The sequence below is a fragment of the Salmo trutta genome, chromosome 27 (assembly GCF_901001165.1).
Source record: "Salmo trutta chromosome 27, fSalTru1.1, whole genome shotgun sequence".
Classification (NCBI taxonomy): Eukaryota; Metazoa; Chordata; class Actinopteri; order Salmoniformes; family Salmonidae; genus Salmo; species Salmo trutta.
The window spans coordinates 2,884,131-2,902,657 of record NC_042983.1 but is presented as its reverse complement, the minus strand read 5'-3'; the positions used below and the strand labels follow the sequence as shown (position 1 = coordinate 2,902,657).

At 42.0% G+C, this 18,527-nt stretch overlaps 1 protein-coding gene across 1 annotated transcript in view; it reads right to left on the bottom strand.

Moving 5' to 3' along the window:
• The window catches only part of castor1 (cytosolic arginine sensor for mTORC1 subunit 1), a 38,551-nt gene extending 20,302 nt beyond the window's left edge, over positions 1-18,249 (bottom strand). Inside the window, exon 1 of the mRNA XM_029716325.1 lies at positions 17,946-18,249. Within this exon, the coding sequence (XP_029572185.1) occupies positions 17,946-18,058 (113 nt within the window). The 5' untranslated portion in view covers positions 18,059-18,249. The remainder of the gene's footprint in view (positions 1-17,945) is intronic.
• Between the last annotated feature and the right edge of the window lie 278 nt (positions 18,250-18,527).

The window sequence follows — 18,527 nt, the reverse complement described above, 5'->3', positions numbered from 1 at the left end:
CTAAGTCTGAATTAGTCCTGCTAGGTGACCTAAATTGGGACATGCTTAAATCACCTGACCAAGTCCTAAAGCAATGAGACTCCCTAAATCTTTCTCAGATTATTACCAATCCCACAAGGTATGACTCCAAACACCCAGAAAAGGCTACTCTCCTCAATGTTATCCTCACAAATAATCCTGATAGGTCATTACAGAAAACACCAGACTGGTACCTTAGTGATCACTGTTTTACAGCCTGTGTTCGTAATGGCTGCTCAGTGAAACGTCCTATCCTGATTTGTCATAGACGCATGCTAAAAAACTTTAATGAGCAAGCCTTCCTTCATGACCTGGCCTCTAAATTGGTATAGAATCAGCTTGATCCCCTCTGTCGAAGAAACTTGGACCTTCTTGTTTGATATCTACAGTAATATTGTTAACAAACGCCCCCATAAAATAAAATAAAAAAACAGGTTCAGCCCCTGGTTCGACCGTGATTTTGCCATGTGTTGCTACTATGTTGTTGTCACCATGCTATGTTGCCGTCTTAGGTCTCTCTTTATGTAGTGTTGTCTCTCTTGTCATGATGTGTGTTTTGTCCTGCATTTTTATTTAATGTACTTGGTATAGAGGTCCTGGATGGCAGGAAGCTTGGCCCCAGTGATGTACTGAGCCATACACAATACCCTCTGTAGTGCCTTGCGGTCAGAGGCAGAGCAGTTGCTATACCAGGCAGTGATGCAACCAGTCAGGATGCTCTCGATGGTGCAGCTGTAGAACCTTTTGAGGATCTGAGGACCCATGCCAAATCTCCTGAGGGGGAATAGGCTTTGTCGTGCCCTCTTCACGACTGTCTTGTGCTTGGATCATGTTAGTTTGTTGGTGATGTGGACACCAAGGAGCTTGAAGCTCTCAACCTGCTCCACTACAGCCCTGTCAATGAGAATGGGGGCATGCTCTGTCCTCCTTTTCCTGTAGTCCACAATCTACTTTGTCTAACCCTAACCACATTGAGGGAGAGGTTGTCCTGGCACCACACGGCCAGGTCTCTGACCTCCTCCCTATAGGCTGTCTCATCGTTGTCGGTGATCAGGTCTACCACTGCTGTGTCATCAGCAAACTTGGTGTTGGAGTCGTGCCTGGCCATGCAGTCATGAGTGAACAGGGAGTACAGGAGGGGACTGAGCACGCCCCCGTGTTGAGGATCAGAGTGGCAGATGTGTTGTTATCTACCCTTACCACCTGGGGGTGGCCCGTCAGGGAGTCCAGGATCCAGTTGCAGAGGGAGGTGTTTAGTTCCAGGGTCCTTAGCTTAGTAATGAGCTTTGAGGGCACTATGGTGTTGAACTAGTGTAGCCCACAGCCATTTGTAATAGCCACATCAGGACAACTCAGAGTATGCTATTCTTTTCTTCTGAAATAGACTACAATTTCTTCATATCATGCTGATTTAGACCTGTCTAAAATAAATCATGTATTTCTTATGTGTGTAGGCTATATTACATGGATTTCTTAGACTTTTTATAAATGGCTTGTAGGCTGTGTGGATTCCAGGAGATACTAAATGTGTTTATGTTAATTAATGACAAATTACGTGAGACCGACAGTTACTTGCTTGACAATCACCGTCTGATGAAATTTCGTGACCGCCACAGCCCTAGTTCACCCTGCTACCAGCTAGCAGACAGACGGTACAGGTGCATTAATGCCGGGACCATGAGAAACAGCTTCTATCACCAGGCCACCAGACTGTTGAACAGGCATCACTAGCCGGCTACCTGCCCGGTCCTCTGCCCTGCACCTTGAGATTAACGCGCCAAGCATATAGAGATATTCAACACTGGTCACTTCTACGATCTATGTACTGTTTATATACGGTTTCTTCCTCACGGTGTATGTATACTGTATTCGACATACTGTAGGTATATTAGAATGAACTACTACTGTACATACCATTTTCTTTTCCAAATGATATACACACACCGCGTATTTATATCCTGGATTCTGACACTGCTCACTAATATATTACTTTGGATTGTTAATTTGACATTTGATTTCTTGTTTTGATTCGTTTTATTATTTGTGTATTTGTGTTATTTGCTAGACATTCTACTGCACTGTTGGAGCTAGTAACATAAGCATTTCGCTGCACCTACTATACACTGAGTGTACCAAACATAAGGAACACCTGCTCTTTCCATGACAAATGGACCAGGTGAAAGCTATGATCCCTTAAATGTCACTTGTTAAATCCACTTCAGTCAGTGTAGATGATGGGGAGGAGACAGGTTAAATTAGGATGTTTAAGCCTTGAGACATGGATTGTGTATTTGTGCCTTTCAGAGGGTGAATGGGTAAGACAAAATATTTCAGTGCATTTGAACGGGGTATGGTAGTAGGTGCCAGGCGCACCGGTTTGAGTGTATCAAGAACAGCAATGCTGCTGAGTTTTTCACAACCAATTTCCTGTGTATCAATAATGATCCAACACCTAAAGGACATCCAGCTAACTTGACAACTGTGGGAAGCAATGGAGTCAACATGGGCCAGCATCCCTGTGGAACACTTGACACCTTCTAGAGTCCATGTCCTGACAAAGAGGCTGTTCTGAGGGAAAAAGGGGGTGCAACTCAATATTAGGTAGGTGTTCCTAATGTTTATAAACTCAGTGTATAGCAAGTGTCTTCTCTTAAACAATGGCTAAAGTTTACCCAGCTCTTCCCCTGTTGCTAGCCCAGGGCCCCCGGGCCTTCGCAGTATAAACATTGGGCACCGACCTTGACTGCCTACTGGTGCAGGCAAGTGGAAAAGTCTCCATTGTTTTTGGCTCAGAGGCGGCATTGTTGCGACCCATGCTCTCTCATTAGCAAGCTGCAGAGAAAAAAGGGACTAGCTTGCCTTGCCCTTCGGTCTTTGTACCACAGATTGGAGAGTAATCCTATTCTGTTTATGGGAGATTCCAGCATTATGGACATTCCATTTGCAAAAAAAATAAAAAAATCACAACTTTCATGTCTCACAGAATGGACAAACAAAATATAAATTTAACTTTGTGTGTGTGTGCCTATAGTACCCCTTGGGGGGCGTGTATACCCAATAAAGCAGACTTGTAAATACTGACATGTTGAAGAAATAAGCAAATAAGAAGTGTCATGGATGTTACGTGAAACGGACAAGCTATTTGGGGAGACTGAACATATTAGCAAAGGTCTGAGTTTGTAAGTCTTAGGTCATAACATGGATTGCCATTTCAAAGGAAAGGCTTGGCTGAACACAAAAACTATCATTTTGAAAATATTGACATTTCTTTCTTACTTTAGGAGGAAAAACAACTAATGGATGTTACAGTCTGAAATGGGCATTAAAATCTTAATGATTTCTTGATCAAAATCTATTATAACACATTGGTTGTCATATGTAATGTTTTAAAAAATGGCAGCAGAAGGTATAGTACCTAAGGATTGTACAGTATAATTACAGGTAGACGGAATAGTATACTAGACCAGGCAACACACTCTAATAGGTTATATTATATTTTCTCATATCTCAAAATATACCTTTATCAGTTTACCAATTTAGACACAAATACATTTTTTGGGTGTATTACAATTTCTGTAATATTGTAAAAAAAAATATATATAAAAAATAGATAACATAAAAATGTGCCTACTGTATACTGACAATACACTTTTCTGGACACTGGATGAAGTATGTATACTTTGGGGGGCTTTCATTTGAAAAAGACACTCTGGGACTAGTGATGGGAGTGAAAAAACAATACAGTTATATATACTGCTCAAAAAAATAAAAAAGGAACACTTAAACAACACATCCTAGATCTGAATGAAAGAAATAATCTTATTAAATACTTTTTTCTTTACATAGCTGAATGTGCTGACAACAAAATCACACAAAAATAATCAATGGAAATCCAATTTATCAACCCATGGAGGTCTGGATTTGGAGTCACACTCAAAATTAAAGTGGAAAACCACACTACAGGCTGATCCAATCTTTGATGTAATGTCCTTAAAACAAGTCAAAATGAGGCTCAGTAGTGTGTGTGGCCTCCACGTGCCTGTATGACCTCCCTACAACGCCTGGGCATGCTCCTGATGAGGTGGCGGATGGTCTCCTGAGGGATCTCCTCCCAGACCTGGACTAAAGCATCCGCCAACTCCTGGACAGTCTGTGGTGCAACGTGGCGTTGGTGGATGGAGCGAGACATGATGTCCCAGATGTGCTCAATTGGATTCAGGTCTGGGGAACAGGCGGGCCAGTCCATAGCATCAATGCCTTCCTCTTGCAGGAACTGCTGACACACTCCAGCCACATGAGGTCTAGCATTGTCTTGCATTAGGAGGAACCCAGGGCCAACCGCACCAGCATATGGTCTCACAAGGGGTCTGAGGATCTCATCTCGGTACCTAATGGCAGTCAGGCTACCTCTGGCGAGCACATGGAGGGCTGTGCGGCCCCCCAAAGAAATGCCACCCCACACCATGACTGACCCACCGCCAAACCGGTCATGCGGAAGGATGTTGCAGGCAGCAGAACGTTCTCCACGGCGTCTCCAGACTCTGTCACGTGCTCAGTGTGAACCTGCTCTCATCTGTGAAGAGCACAGGGCGCCAGTGGCGAATTTGCCAATCTTGGTGTTCTCTGGCAAATGCCAAACGTCCTGCACGGTGTTGGGCTGTAAGCACAACCCCCACCTGTGGACGTCGGGCCCTCATACCACCCTCATGGAGTCTGTTTCTGACCGTTTGAGCAGACACATGCACATTTGTGGCCTGCAGGAGGTCATTTTGCAGGGCTCTGGCAGTGCTTCTCCTGCTCCTCCTTGCACAAAGGCGGAGGTAGCGGTCCTGCTGCTGGGTTGTTGCCCTCCTACGGCCTCCTCCACGTCTCCTGATGTACTGGCCTGTCTCCTGGTAGCACCTCCATGCTCTGGACACTACGCTGACACACAGCAAACCTTCTTGCCACAGCCCGCATTGATGTGCCATCCTGGATGAGCTGCACTACCTGAGCCACTTGTGTGGGTTGTAGACTCCGTCTCATGCTACCACTAGAGTGAAAGCACCGCCAGCATTCAAAAGTGACCAAAACATCAGCCAGGAAGCATAGGAACTGAGAAGTGGTCTGTGGTCCCCACCTGCAGAACCACTCCTTTATTGGGGGTGTCTTGCTAATTGCATATAATTTCCACCTGTTGTCTATTCCATTTGCACAACAGCATGTGAAATTTATTGTCAATCAGTGTTGCTTCCTAAGTGTACAGTTTGATTTCACAGAAGTGTGATTGACTTGGAGTTACATTGTGTTGTTTAAGTGTTCCCTTTATTTGTTTGAGCAGTGTATTTCAATATTATTTTTGGACGAAATTATATCGATATAGGTAGTGTTAGCTAGCGTGAGTCAGCTGTACCTGCACCAAAACGCTGGTATTTCTCAGCTTGTTCTCCATCTTCTTTTTAAATAGTGAGCCAATATGTTCAGGACTTCTATGTCTCTGACTAGCTAGGTTTCCATCCAATTGGCGACAGATTTTCACGTGAATATTCTAATATGCATAAAGAAAATATTAGCATTTTCCCTGCAGTAGTGCGTTTACACCAAACTGACTTGAAGAGAAAATGTGGTGCATTACAAAATGTAATTTTTCACTTAAGTTTTCATATGCCAAATAAAAATCTATATCTATTGGGAAGGAACATTAAGCTTATAGCGTGCACTTTCAACACCCTGTGAAGTTAATAATAACTTACTTCATCTGTACCTAATAAACTATATAGTTCTCCGAGTCGTAGTGGGAGGACCACACACACAACATATCGCGTGACTCCAAGTTTGCTTCGATATGAGGGTTATTATATCAGCATTTGCGCATAAAGGCGCTTCTACTGCAATTTCTGGCATAATACATTTTACCGAAACAAAAACATCCCACTGTGTCGAATTAACTAATTATTTGTCGGCATTTCTTTTTTAAATTTAATTAGGCAAGTCAGTTAAGATCAAAATCCTTATTTACAATGACGGCCTACCGTGGGCCAAACCCGGACAACGCTGGGCCAATTGTGCGCCGCCCTATGGGACTTCCAATCACGGCCGGATGTGATAGAGCCTATACACTTGGTACAATACACAGAATTGTACCGAACGTCCTGTTTCTACCACAGCCGTTGTCATTTTTTTTTTTTGTATACGGTATGACTTTACTTGCATGAAAATGTGGTTACTGATCAAAATGTGTTCTCATGCTCGCTCTTCAGCAGACATATAGTGAGCAATACATATCGTATCGGCACCCAAGTATCGTGAAAATAATATTGTGAAATCCCTTGCAATTCCCAGCCCTATTCACAGATTATCAAAAATCACTTCTAAAACATTATTATTATTTTTTTTTAAACAGTACTGCCATATGACAAATGCATTTCAGCATATATTTTCCAAGAGAATCTTAGCTAGCACACTAGTGAAATTCTGAAGAATAAGCACACAACATGTGGTGAATGCAGAAGCTTCTAAAGCCAAAATATGATCCATCAATATCCATCACATCCACAACTGTTATGTTACGGATATCATAATGCTGGAAAAGGATACTGACACTGAAAAGAAACCAATTATAGACCACACAAAACCTTGACGAAAGTTAGCGTAACCGAGAAACGTCTAAGATGATCAGATGTTCCTAAAAAATGTTGTGGATGTTACTTTGTCTGTACCAGTCACCCCCCTATCTTTACAAGGCTGCAGAACACGCAAACAAAACTCAAGACACTTTTATTTGATCTGTATTGCTTCATTAATATCTCATCTTCATAACAAATACTGGGGGACAGCTTAGTGGAAAAACAAGCACACTGAGCCCTTTCTAAAAGCCATGACATATGATTGACTGAAAAGCCTTTGAGACTTGGCCACCTACTCTGTAAATGGTCAAAATGCATGCAACTTCCTACTTAAACTGAACTCCAACATATAGACCTTATGGGTAATTATGAAAATGCTTTCATTTGGAAATGACTAACCTTACTTGTGCATGCTCAGGTTGACTTTTACACGGAATCGGCAGTATTTATAGGGAAGGCAGAAACATAGTCTAACACTGTACAGTGTGCACACACACACACACACACGGCCTTCATAGATTAACACAGTAGCAACATAGGCTAACAGTGTGCGTGCGCGCGCACACACACACACACAAAGTACTTAAAAGTATTTTTACTTAACTAGTTTTTTGGTATCTGTACATTACCATTTATAATTTGACTAATTTTACTTCACTACATTCCTTAAGAAAATATTGTACTTTTTACTCCAAACATTTTCCTTGACGCCCAAAAGTACTCATTACATTTTTAATGCTTAGCAGGACAGGAAAATAGTCAAATTCACACACGTATCAACCAAACATCCCTGGTTCCTCTGATCTGGCGGACTCACTAAACACACATGCTTTGTTTGTTAATTATGTCTGAATGTTAATGTGCCTTTCCATAAATAAAATAAAAAACAAGAAAATGGTGCCATCTGGTTTGCTTAATATAAGGATTTTAAAATGATTTATACTTTTACTTTTGATACTTAAGTATATTTTAAACCAAATACTTTTGCTCAAGTATAATTTTACTTGGTGACTTACTTGAGTCATTTTCTATTAAGGTACCTTTACTTTTACTCAAGTATGATGGTGGGGACTTTTTCCACCATCTCCACGCACACACAGCCATCATAGTTCAACACTGTAGCAGACTCTCAGCTGAGAGTGAGAGATACTGCATCCTCCTCCTTAAGCTTTTCTTCAAACCCTTATGTAGGCTAGCGGTGCCAATTTTCACCAGAAGAATAGAAAAAAGTAAGGCCTCAAACATAACTTTAAATAGAGAAAGAACTGATAAGGCTTAATAAAGACACATTTACTAGCTAATTATTGCTGAGCACACACACTCATATGGCTTTTCTAGAATAGCAATGCTGAATGAGAATTGTGCTACTGAAGAGACTGTCAGACAGGCTACTTAAGCTTTGCTTTCTTTCTTTCTATGCATGGTGATGACTTCTGAGTGGTTGGTTAGCCTACCTCCTTGTTGTTTGCTTTTGGCGATTTTGTGCCCTTTCTTGGGTAGCCTACTATAGGACTAATTAAATGGCAGCTAGAGGCCTGTAATAGGAGGAACTCTAAAACCTAATGCAATTATGAGGCTGTTCAAAAAAGAACATTGTTTACATTAGGGTTTGTTGATATGTTCCCCAAATGCATTCATGGTAACATGGTAACTCTAGTCTAAACAATTCAGCATAAACCCCCCCCCCCCTTCTCCACATGGCCTGACCCCCACTCCAAAAACAGGAAAACATCAAGGTCAGGAGACAACAGAATGATAGGGCAATATGACATAAATACAAAGCATGACAACAAAGACAAAAACACAGCCAGAGTCCCTAAAACGGCTACTGCAGGCTAGGCCATGGCAATTCTATTGCATTCCGATATTTTTTTTTGGATTCACCACATTCTAGGCCAACGCCCTAGATGTACTGTCATGTAGTGTACCCATAGCAATATGTCTACAGGTACAATGAATAGCCTACTACTGACTCAATGGAGGGAGTCGCTGATAAACTCCTTTAGAATGTATTATTGAGCAATATATCCGCTGTATACATGTCTAAACATCTAAAAAAAGGTCATCATGCGGCAGAATTGGTTGTCAGAAGGTAGTCAAGGGGCAAAAGCCAAATCTAACATTGATGACGCTTGCCAGAAGAGTATGGTGCCTAAGCTGGTACACTGAAGTTCCTGGACTGATCTATAAAACTTTTATGATAAGCAAGTCCTTGAAGACAGCCGGTAGTGCTGCTTGGACCTCACATAAAGTGAGATCTGGCCTATAAATAACCTTTTAAACTGCCTTCTCCCAATTGGCATGGATGGCATTTCTTCCCATTTAAAGACAGGCAAACTACAGTATGTAAGCCTACTGTGTACGTTGAGCCTCATTTACACGTCTGGTATAAGTACACGACTACCACCACATTATAAACTAGGTGGTTCGTGCCCTGAGTACTGACTGGCTGACACCCGCGGTATATCAGACCATATGGGGCAGCAGGTAGCCTAGTGGTTAGAGCGTTGGGCCAGTAACCGAAAGGTTGCTAGATCGAATCCCCGAGCTGACAAAGTAAAAATCTGTCGTTCTGCCCCTGAACAAGGAAGTTAACCCACCGTTCCTAGGCTGTCATTGTATAAGAATTTGTTCTTAACCGACTTGCCTAGTTAACGGATACAATTATAATTCATTGTATCATAATTCCAGTGGGTCAGAAGTTTACATACACTGAGTTGACTGTGCCTTTAAACAGTTTAGAAAATTCCATAAAATGGCTTTAGAAGCTTCTGATAGGCTAATTGACATCATTTGAGTCAATTGACATCATTTGAGTCAATTGGAGGTTTACCTGTGGATGTATTTCAAGGCCTACCTTCAAACTCAATGCCTCTTTGCTTGACATGGGAAAATCAAAATCAGCCAAGACCTCAGAAAAAAAATTGTAGACCTCCACAAGTCTGGTTCATCCTTGGGAGCAATTTCCAAACACCTGAAGGTACCACGTTCAGCTGTACAAACAATAGTACGCAAGTATAAACACCATGGGACCATGCAGCCGTCATACCGCTCAGGAAGGAGACGCGTTCTGTCTCCTAGAGATGAACGTACTTTGGTGCGAAAAGTGCAAATCCATCCCAGAACAGCAGCAAAGGACCTTGTGAAGATGCTGGAGGAAACAGGTACAAAAGTATCTATATCCATAGTAAAACGAGTCCTATATCGACATAATCTGAAAGGCCGCTCAGCAAGGAAGAAGCCACTGCTCCAAAACCACCATAAAAAAAGCCAGACTACAGTTTGCAACTGCACATTAGGGAAAAAGATTGTACTTTTTGGAGAAATGTCCACTAGTCTGATGAAACAAAAATAGAACCGTTTGGCCATAATGACCATTATGTTTGGAGGAAAAAGGGGGAGGCTTGCAAGCCGAAGAACCCCATCCCAAACGTGATGCACAGCATCATGTTGTGGGGGTGCTTTGCTGCAGGAGGGACTGTTGCATTTCACAAAATAGATGGCATCATGAGGTAGGAAAATGATGTGGATATAATGAAGCAGCATCTCAAGACGTCAGTCAGGAAGTTAAAGCTTGGTCGCAAATGGGTCTTCCAAATGGACAATGACCCCAAGCATACTTCCAAATTTGTGGCAAAATGGCTTAAGGACAACAAAGTCAAGGTATCACAAAGCCCTGACCTTAATCCCATAGAAAATGTGTGGGCAGAACTGAAGAAAGGTGTGAGAACAAGGAGGCCTACAAACCTAACTCAGTTACACCAGCTCTGTCAGGAGGAAATGGCCAAATTCACCCAATTTATTATGGTAAGCTTGTGGAAGGCTACCCAAAACGTTTGACCCAAGTTAAACAATTTAAAGGTAATGCTACCAAATACTAATTGAGTGTATGTAAACTTATGACCCACTGGGAATGTGATGAAAGAAATAGAAGCTGAAATATATAAATCATTCTCTCTACTATTATTCTGACATTTCACATTCTTTAAAATAAAAGTGGTGATCCTAACTGACCTAAGACAGGGAATTTTTATTAGGATTAAAATGTCAGTAATTGTGAAAAACTGAGTTTAAATGTATTTGGCTAAGATGAATGTGAACTTCCGACTTCAACTGTATATACAGTGAACTCCAAACGTATTGGGACAGTGACAATTGAGTTGTTGTTTTGGCTCTGTACTCCAGGACTTTGGATTTGAAATGATACAATGACTATATGAGGTCAAAGTGCAGACTGTCAGTTTTCATTTTAGGGTATTTTCATCCTTATTGGGTTATCTTTTTATTACAGCACTTTTTGTACATAGTCCCTCCATATTAGGGGACCAAAAGTATTGGGACAAATTCACTTGTGTATTAAAGTAGTCAAAAGTTTGGTATTTGGTCCCATATTCCTAGGACGCAATGACTACATCAAACTTGTGACTCTACATTGCGTGCTAGGAATACGAGAACAAATACCAAACTTTTGACTACTTTAATACACAAGTGAATTTGTCCCAATACTTTTGGTCCCCTAAAATGAAGGGACTATGTACAAAAAGTGCAGTAATTTCTAAAACAGTTCACCCAATATGGATGAAAATACCCTCAAATTAAAGCTGTATCATTACAAACCTAAAGTGCTGAGTACAGAGCCAAAACAAACAAAATTGTGTCACTGTCCCAATACCTTTGGAACTCACTGTAGTAAACGCCAGATGTTTAATCCTTTTTTCCTGGCTGATGCATATGCAAGCCAGGCCAAGTCATTAACAATTACAGAATAAAAGGCAGGGCTCAGCAGAAAATTGCCACTGCAGCCGCCATTCATTCAGGGCACTTTAAAAGCTGAACTACTATATTCAGTCGTTAAAGCTGAATACTTCCATAGAGCTGCCTTTGTCTTTAGGATACAGTCAAGTCAGGACAGGAGCCTTGGAGAAGTGATTAGGTCCCATTGAAAGTAAAGTGCTTTCACCATCATATTATGTGAGAACAGACACCTGAACAGGGAAAGTGAAGTGTGGGTGGCTATATAGGGTGAGTCTTGTGGATGAGCTAATCACATTACCCAAAGGCTATCTGTATCCAACAGCTGATTGTATTATTTTGTTTGTTGGCATTTATTTGAACCAATTAGGCAGCCTATACCTAAGACGCTAATATTTTATATGCTAATACAGTGAAATATGAATGTCTAATACACACATTAGACTGACTGGAAATGTGATTTCCCACAGTCAAAGTCCTGCAATAAGCGCTAAGACATTAATATTTGTGCAAACTCTACACAGTTCTGTCCTGTGAGAGAATATCCATAAGTTAGGCAGAACAGTGCATAAGTATGCCCCCAAAGCAATTCTAAAGTCTAATACAGCCAAAGTGCAATTTCAGATGTTTAATATATAATTATTGTATTTTGTTGAAGACAAAAATAACATTCCAACCTTGTTTTGCATCTAGTCCAAATATGACATGATTGCACAATTTCCCTTCCTATAAGCAGAAACTCAAACAGGAAGTACCTGTGCTAAGGTCAAGTCAACGCTGGTCTGACCCATCGGAATCCACGCTTCAAGAATCTTTTGATCACGCGGACTCGGATATATTGTGGGTAGCCTCTGAGAATCACTTCGACGAATACACGGATCCGGTGACTGAGTTCATCAGGAAGTGTTTAGGCGATGTTGTACAAACTGACGATTAAAACCTACCCAAACCAGCAACTGTGGTTAGATGGCAGCATTCGCGCAAAACTGAAAGCGCGAACCACCGCACTTAACCATGGCAAGGTGACTGGAAATCTGGCCAAATACAAAAACAGTAGTTATTCCTACTGTAAGGCAATCAAACAGGCAAAACGTCAGTACAGAGACAAAGTGGAGTTGCAATTCAACGGCTCAGACACAAGACGCATGTGGCAGGGTGTACAGACAATCACGGACTACAAAGGGAAAACCAGCCACGTCACAGACACCGACGTTTTGTTTCCGGACAAGCTAAACACCTTCTTCGCCCACTTTGAGGATAACACAGTGCTACCGACACGGCCCACTACCAAGGACTGTGGGCTCTCCTTCTCCGTGGCCAACGTGAGTAAGATGTTTAAGTGTGTTAACACTCGCAAGGCTGCCGGCCCAAATGGCATCCTCAGAGCATGCACAGACGAGCTGGCTGGAGTGTTTACGGACATATACAATCTCTCCCAACTTGCTTCAAGATGTCCACCATTGTTCCTGTACACAAGAAAGCAAAGTTAATTGAGCTAAATGACTATCGCCCCGTATCATTCACTTGTCATCAGGAAGTACTTTAAGAGGCTAGTTAAGGATCATATCAACTCTATCTTACCTGACACCCTAGACCCACTTCAATTTGCATACCGTCCCAATAGATACAATAGCCATCGCACTGCACACTGCCCTATCCCATCTGGACATGAGGAATACCTATGTAAGAATGCCGTTTATTGACTATAGCTCAGCATTCAACACCATAGTACCCTCCAAGCTCATCATTAAGCTCGGGGCCCTGGGTCTGAACCCCGCCCTGTGCAACTGGGTCCTGGACTTCCTGACGGGCCACCCCCTGGTGGTGAAGGAAGGAAACAACCCCTCTACTTCACTGATCCTCTACACAGGGGCCCCACATGTGTGCGTGCTCAGCCTCCTCCTGTATTCCCTGTTCACCCATAACTGCGTTGCCACGCACACCTTAACTCAATCATCAAGTTTGCAGATGACACAGTTGGCCTGATTACCAACAATGACGAGACAGCCTACAGGGAGGTGGTGAGGGCCCTGGGAGAGTTGTGCCAGGAAAATAACCTCTCACTCAACGTCAACAAAACTAAGGAGCTGATCGTGGACCTCAGGAAACAGCAGAGGGAGCACGCCCCTACCCACATCGACAGGACCGCAGTGGAGAAGGTGAAAAGCTTCCTTGGCATACACATCACTGACAATCTGAAATGGTCCACCCACACAGTGTGGTGAAGGCGCAACAGTGCCTCTTCAACCTAAGGAGGCTGAAGAAATTTGCCTTGGCCACTGAAACCCTGACAAACCTTTACAGATGCACAATTGAGAGCATGCTGTATCACCGCCTGGTGCGGCAACTGCACCCCCCGCAACCGCAGGGCTCTTCAAAAGGTGGTGCGGTCTGCCCAACGCGTCACCGGGTAAAATTACCTGCCTTCCAGGACACCTACAGCACCCAATGTCACAGGAAGGCCAAAAAGATCAACAAGGACATCAACCACCCGATCCACTGCCTGTTCACCCTGTTATCATCCAGAAGGCGAGGTCGGTACAGGGACCGAGAGACTGAAAAACAGCTTCCATCTTAAGGCCATCAGACTGTTAAATAGCCATCACTAGTCAGCTTCCACCCTGTTATGCAACCCTGCACCTTAGAGGCTGCTGCCCTATATACATAGACTTGGAATCACTTACCACATTAATAATGGAACACTAGTCACCTTAATAATGTTTAAATAATGTTTGCATACTGCGTTACTCATCTCATATGTATATACTGTCCTCTATTCTACTTTAGTCAATGCCACGCCGACATTGCTCGATCTACTATTTATATATTTCTTAATTCCATTCTTTTAGATGTGTATATTGTTGTGAATCGTTTATAGATACTACAGCACTGTTAGATACTACTAGGGTTGCACATTTTGGGGAATATTCAGAGGCGGAAACTTTCCGTGGGAATTTACGGAAATATGCAAATTAATACCATTTAAAATGTAGATTTTTTTGCATTGGATATATTTACCATATCATATGGAGACAGAAACAAACTTTTTACCTTATCATAAGTAGACATAATTGCAAATGATTAAATACTTCCAAAATAAATGTAAAACAATTTAGTTATGAATTGAACTTTAATAAAATGAGTTGACTCTTTACATGGGATGATTTCAGTGAACAACAAAAGGGAATATTGAATGATCCCCAATGATCCATCGCATCTCCCAAAAACATTTTCAACATACATCTGTAAAATGATAGTCTAGAAACTAAAGCTTTGGTTGTCTTCCTCTCAGGCTTCCAAGTTTTCTCCCTGGACCTCCTCAATGTCCACCTCTTGAACATCAGACTGAGGCCTCATCTTCACTGTCACTTTCCAACCTTGTTGAAGATAGCTCGTTGTCAGGCTCAAAAAGCCTCACATTTTTCCAGATGGCCACCAATTTCTCAACCATTGTATTGATCAGCCTGTTGCACGCTTTGGTGTATGTGTTCACAAACAAGGACCAGTTGCACTCTGAGGCAGCTGATGTTGGTGGGATTTGGAGGATGATGGAGGCAACAGGAAAAAGAGCCTCAGATCCACAAAGTCCATTCCACCAGGTGGCTGATGAGATATGTTGGCACAACTGCCATATTGCACCTCCATCCCTTGCTTGGAAGTGTACTTTGCCAGACTGCCAAGAACCTTGCCCTCATCCAGGCCAAGGTGGCGAGACACGGTAGTGATGACACCATAGGCCTTGTTGATCTCTACACCAGACAGGATGCTCTTGCCAGCATACTTGGGGTCCAACATGTATGCTGTGGCGTGTATGGGCTTCAGGCAGAAGTCTTCACGCTTCTGGATGTATTTCAGAACTGCAGTTTCCTCTGCTCGGAGCAACAGTGAAGTCGGCAGGACAGTACGGGTTTCCTCTCTTACATCTGCAAGCAGAGACTGAACATCAGACAGGATGGCATTGTCTACCTCAATCTGTACAATGGCTGCTGCTATAGGTTTCAGGAGTTTCAGGCTGCTTACCACTCTCTCCCAAAATACATCATCCAGGAGACTCCTCTTGATGGTGCTGTCCATATCGGCAGACTGTGATATGGCCATTTCTTGGAGACTCCTTCCCCTCCAGGAGACTCAAACATGATGACAATACCACCCCAACGGATGTTGCTGGACAGCTTCAATGTGGTGTTCTTATTCTTCTCACTTTGCTTGGTGAGGTAGATTGCTGCTATAACTTGATGACCCTTCACATACCTAACCATTTCCTTGGCTCTCTAGTAGAGCGTATCCATTGTTTTCAGTGCCATGATGTCCTTGAGGAGCAGATTCAATGCATGAGCAGCACAGCCAATGGGTTTGATGTGAGGGTAGGACTCCTCTACTTTAGACCAAGCAGCCTTCATGTTCGCAGCATTGTCTGTCACCAACGCAAATACCTTCTATGGTCCAAGGTCATTGATGACTGCCTTAAGCGCATCTGCAACATAGAGACCGGTGTGTCTGTTGTCCCTTGTGTCTGTGCTCTTGTGCATGCTGGGCGAAGAACATTCAGAAATGTCTTCCAATACACATTGTCTGTGAGCATCAGAGGTGAACTAGTTGCATAAACAGCTTGAGCAAGACATTCATCAGAATTTCTCTGACTACGTTCCTCCATTGAGTCAAAAAAACTTCTGATTACAGGAGGACCATGAGCTGTTGCGATCGATAAGGTGTCCGATTCATCATTTTCACCTCAAATAGAAATAGAGGGACTTCTGTCAGAGGATGCTTGTTGTGAACGCTGAGGGAACTTTATGCACTTGGCCAGATGATTCTGCATCTTTGTTTCATTCTTCGCATAAGATTTGGCACAGTATTTGCAAATGTACACAGCTTTTCTTTCTATATTAGCTGCAGTGAAATGTCTCCACACATCAGATAGTGCCCGTGGCATTTTCCTGTAAAGATTAGGGAAAAATGAGTATATTTAAAAAAAAATACAAACCCATGTACAGATAAATAGTTAAGCAGTGTGGTTAAACAACTCATTTGTAAGATAAATGTTTTAAAATGAAACATGTATGGAAACAGGTGAATTAACACTCCTCAGTTAGCAGGCTCATGCAAGCTAAAACACACATCGTAGCAAAAACGAACTAGCAGAAATTGTTAACGTGTCAGAAATTATTTAAACACTTTGCTGTATGCTACTATTTACTAGTTAACCTCTCTAAGGTATGTGGGACAAAATCGTTTCTGGGCAGTAGTAATAACCAGATTAAAATCGGGTAAGTTTTTTTATCCGGATGTGAAAATACTGCCCCCTACCCTAGAGAGGTTAACAAAAAATTGTCATATAAAATATATTCACCCCACCCAGTATTGTACAAAATAAATAAAAATGTTTTTAAAACTTACCAGAAAGCATGTAGTCCTTGGCTCAGACAGTGTGGTGGTGTGGGCTCAATAGCATCTCATTAGTGTGCAAGATCTTGAGAATCAGCTGTACATGTGATGGAAGAATGCACTGCACATGTGATGGAAGAATGCACTGTGCATGCAGAGGCTTGCAATTCCATTGAATTGGGGATAGTTTAACCAAAATATGCCACAAGACCAAGAATTGCCTTGTGTATCCCACAAAAAGGTTCACTGTTATAAGCTAACTTTTTAGATGAGTTTAAGCAAAATAACCAAAATTACCATGCTTAATTTCCAAGTGGAAAATTTCAGGAAATTTACCGGAAAGTTTCCGAACCTTTGCAACCCTATATACTACTGCAATGTTGGAGCTAGTAACACAAGCATTTCGCTACACCCGCAATAACATCTGCTAAATATGTGCATGTCCAAGCAGGTCCAAGTTAGCATGTCTGTCTGCCATTACCTCTCGAAAACTCTAGGCGGCATTTTGCTTTCTCCCTACAGTTCTCAGCCATTACCTTAGCCCAGGACTGCCTGATGTGAACTACAATCCTGCCGTTGTGTCTTAACGTTTTGAGACGTTAACTAATTATCGCATGTGTAAAGGCTTTCGAAACATATGGCCCTTATCTTTCATCTGCAATAAAGAATCCTTCAAATAAAAAAAGTTAAACTGCTACAGTAAAGTGTAACACAAATCTATACAGCTATGGGTGCCTCCATCCGATTAAACTATAGTACACTTCCAGAGTTAAATTCACACACAGGTGTTAGGACCCTCTTGTCTTCTATAAACAAGCGCTGTAACATGGAAGTAGATATGGCCAGGTGGGATCACTAACCCTATCAAGGTGTGTATAAATTATACCTTTAAAAAAATATATATCGCTGATATGAAAGGTCCTTATGTTTGCAAAACCGTACCGCAAGCCATGTATAAGAATGTTCAGACCGAGCGTCAGGGATCTCGAAACTTATCCTACAGAAGATGCCTTCTTCCAATTACCCTTATGTTTAATGTAGCCTAATGGCACAGAGTCATGATCAACGGTTAGTCTGCCAACAACACCGACCTGGCAATGTTTTTTTAATTATTATACTTTTTTGCACGTTTTGGGATCGCGGACGGCTTCAAATGAACAGATCTCTTCACACAAATAATCTTACCTTGTTCTTTTCCGCAGAAATATGAGTTTGATCAGAGGGTGAGTGAAATTCACCAGCCCATTTTTGCAAATGCTGGTCACTCGCAGTCTGTGATCCAGAATGTGTAAATCCATGGTTCTGAATAGCGCAATCCTGCCTGAATCTGTCTGAATGATTTTCTAGTTCCAGGCACGATCCAATAAAAAGTTAATGAATTAATGTTGACTGTGTTATTTAACTCCCTTGGATTACAAACGCCCGTAGTTTAGATGGACTGTGTCTTGCATCAGTCAGTCACCGATAAAGAGAAAAACATGCTACGCAATCCGACTCCACTCAACTCAACTACTCTATATTCAAATAAAAGACACGGCCTCATATAATAACACGCCCCCCTGGTCTTAAAGCTACAGAGGAAGATAATATATTATAAAATGAATAAACGTGACAGATATAATATAGGCGTATCTGATATTCATAGTAGCCTATTTATCACATCCATAACCCCAAAACATTTACAATTCTAGAACAGTGAACAGTGCTTGCAACTTCGGGTCTGCATGCCCCAGTATCTGTGTGTTTGAGCCAGTATCTGTGTGTTTG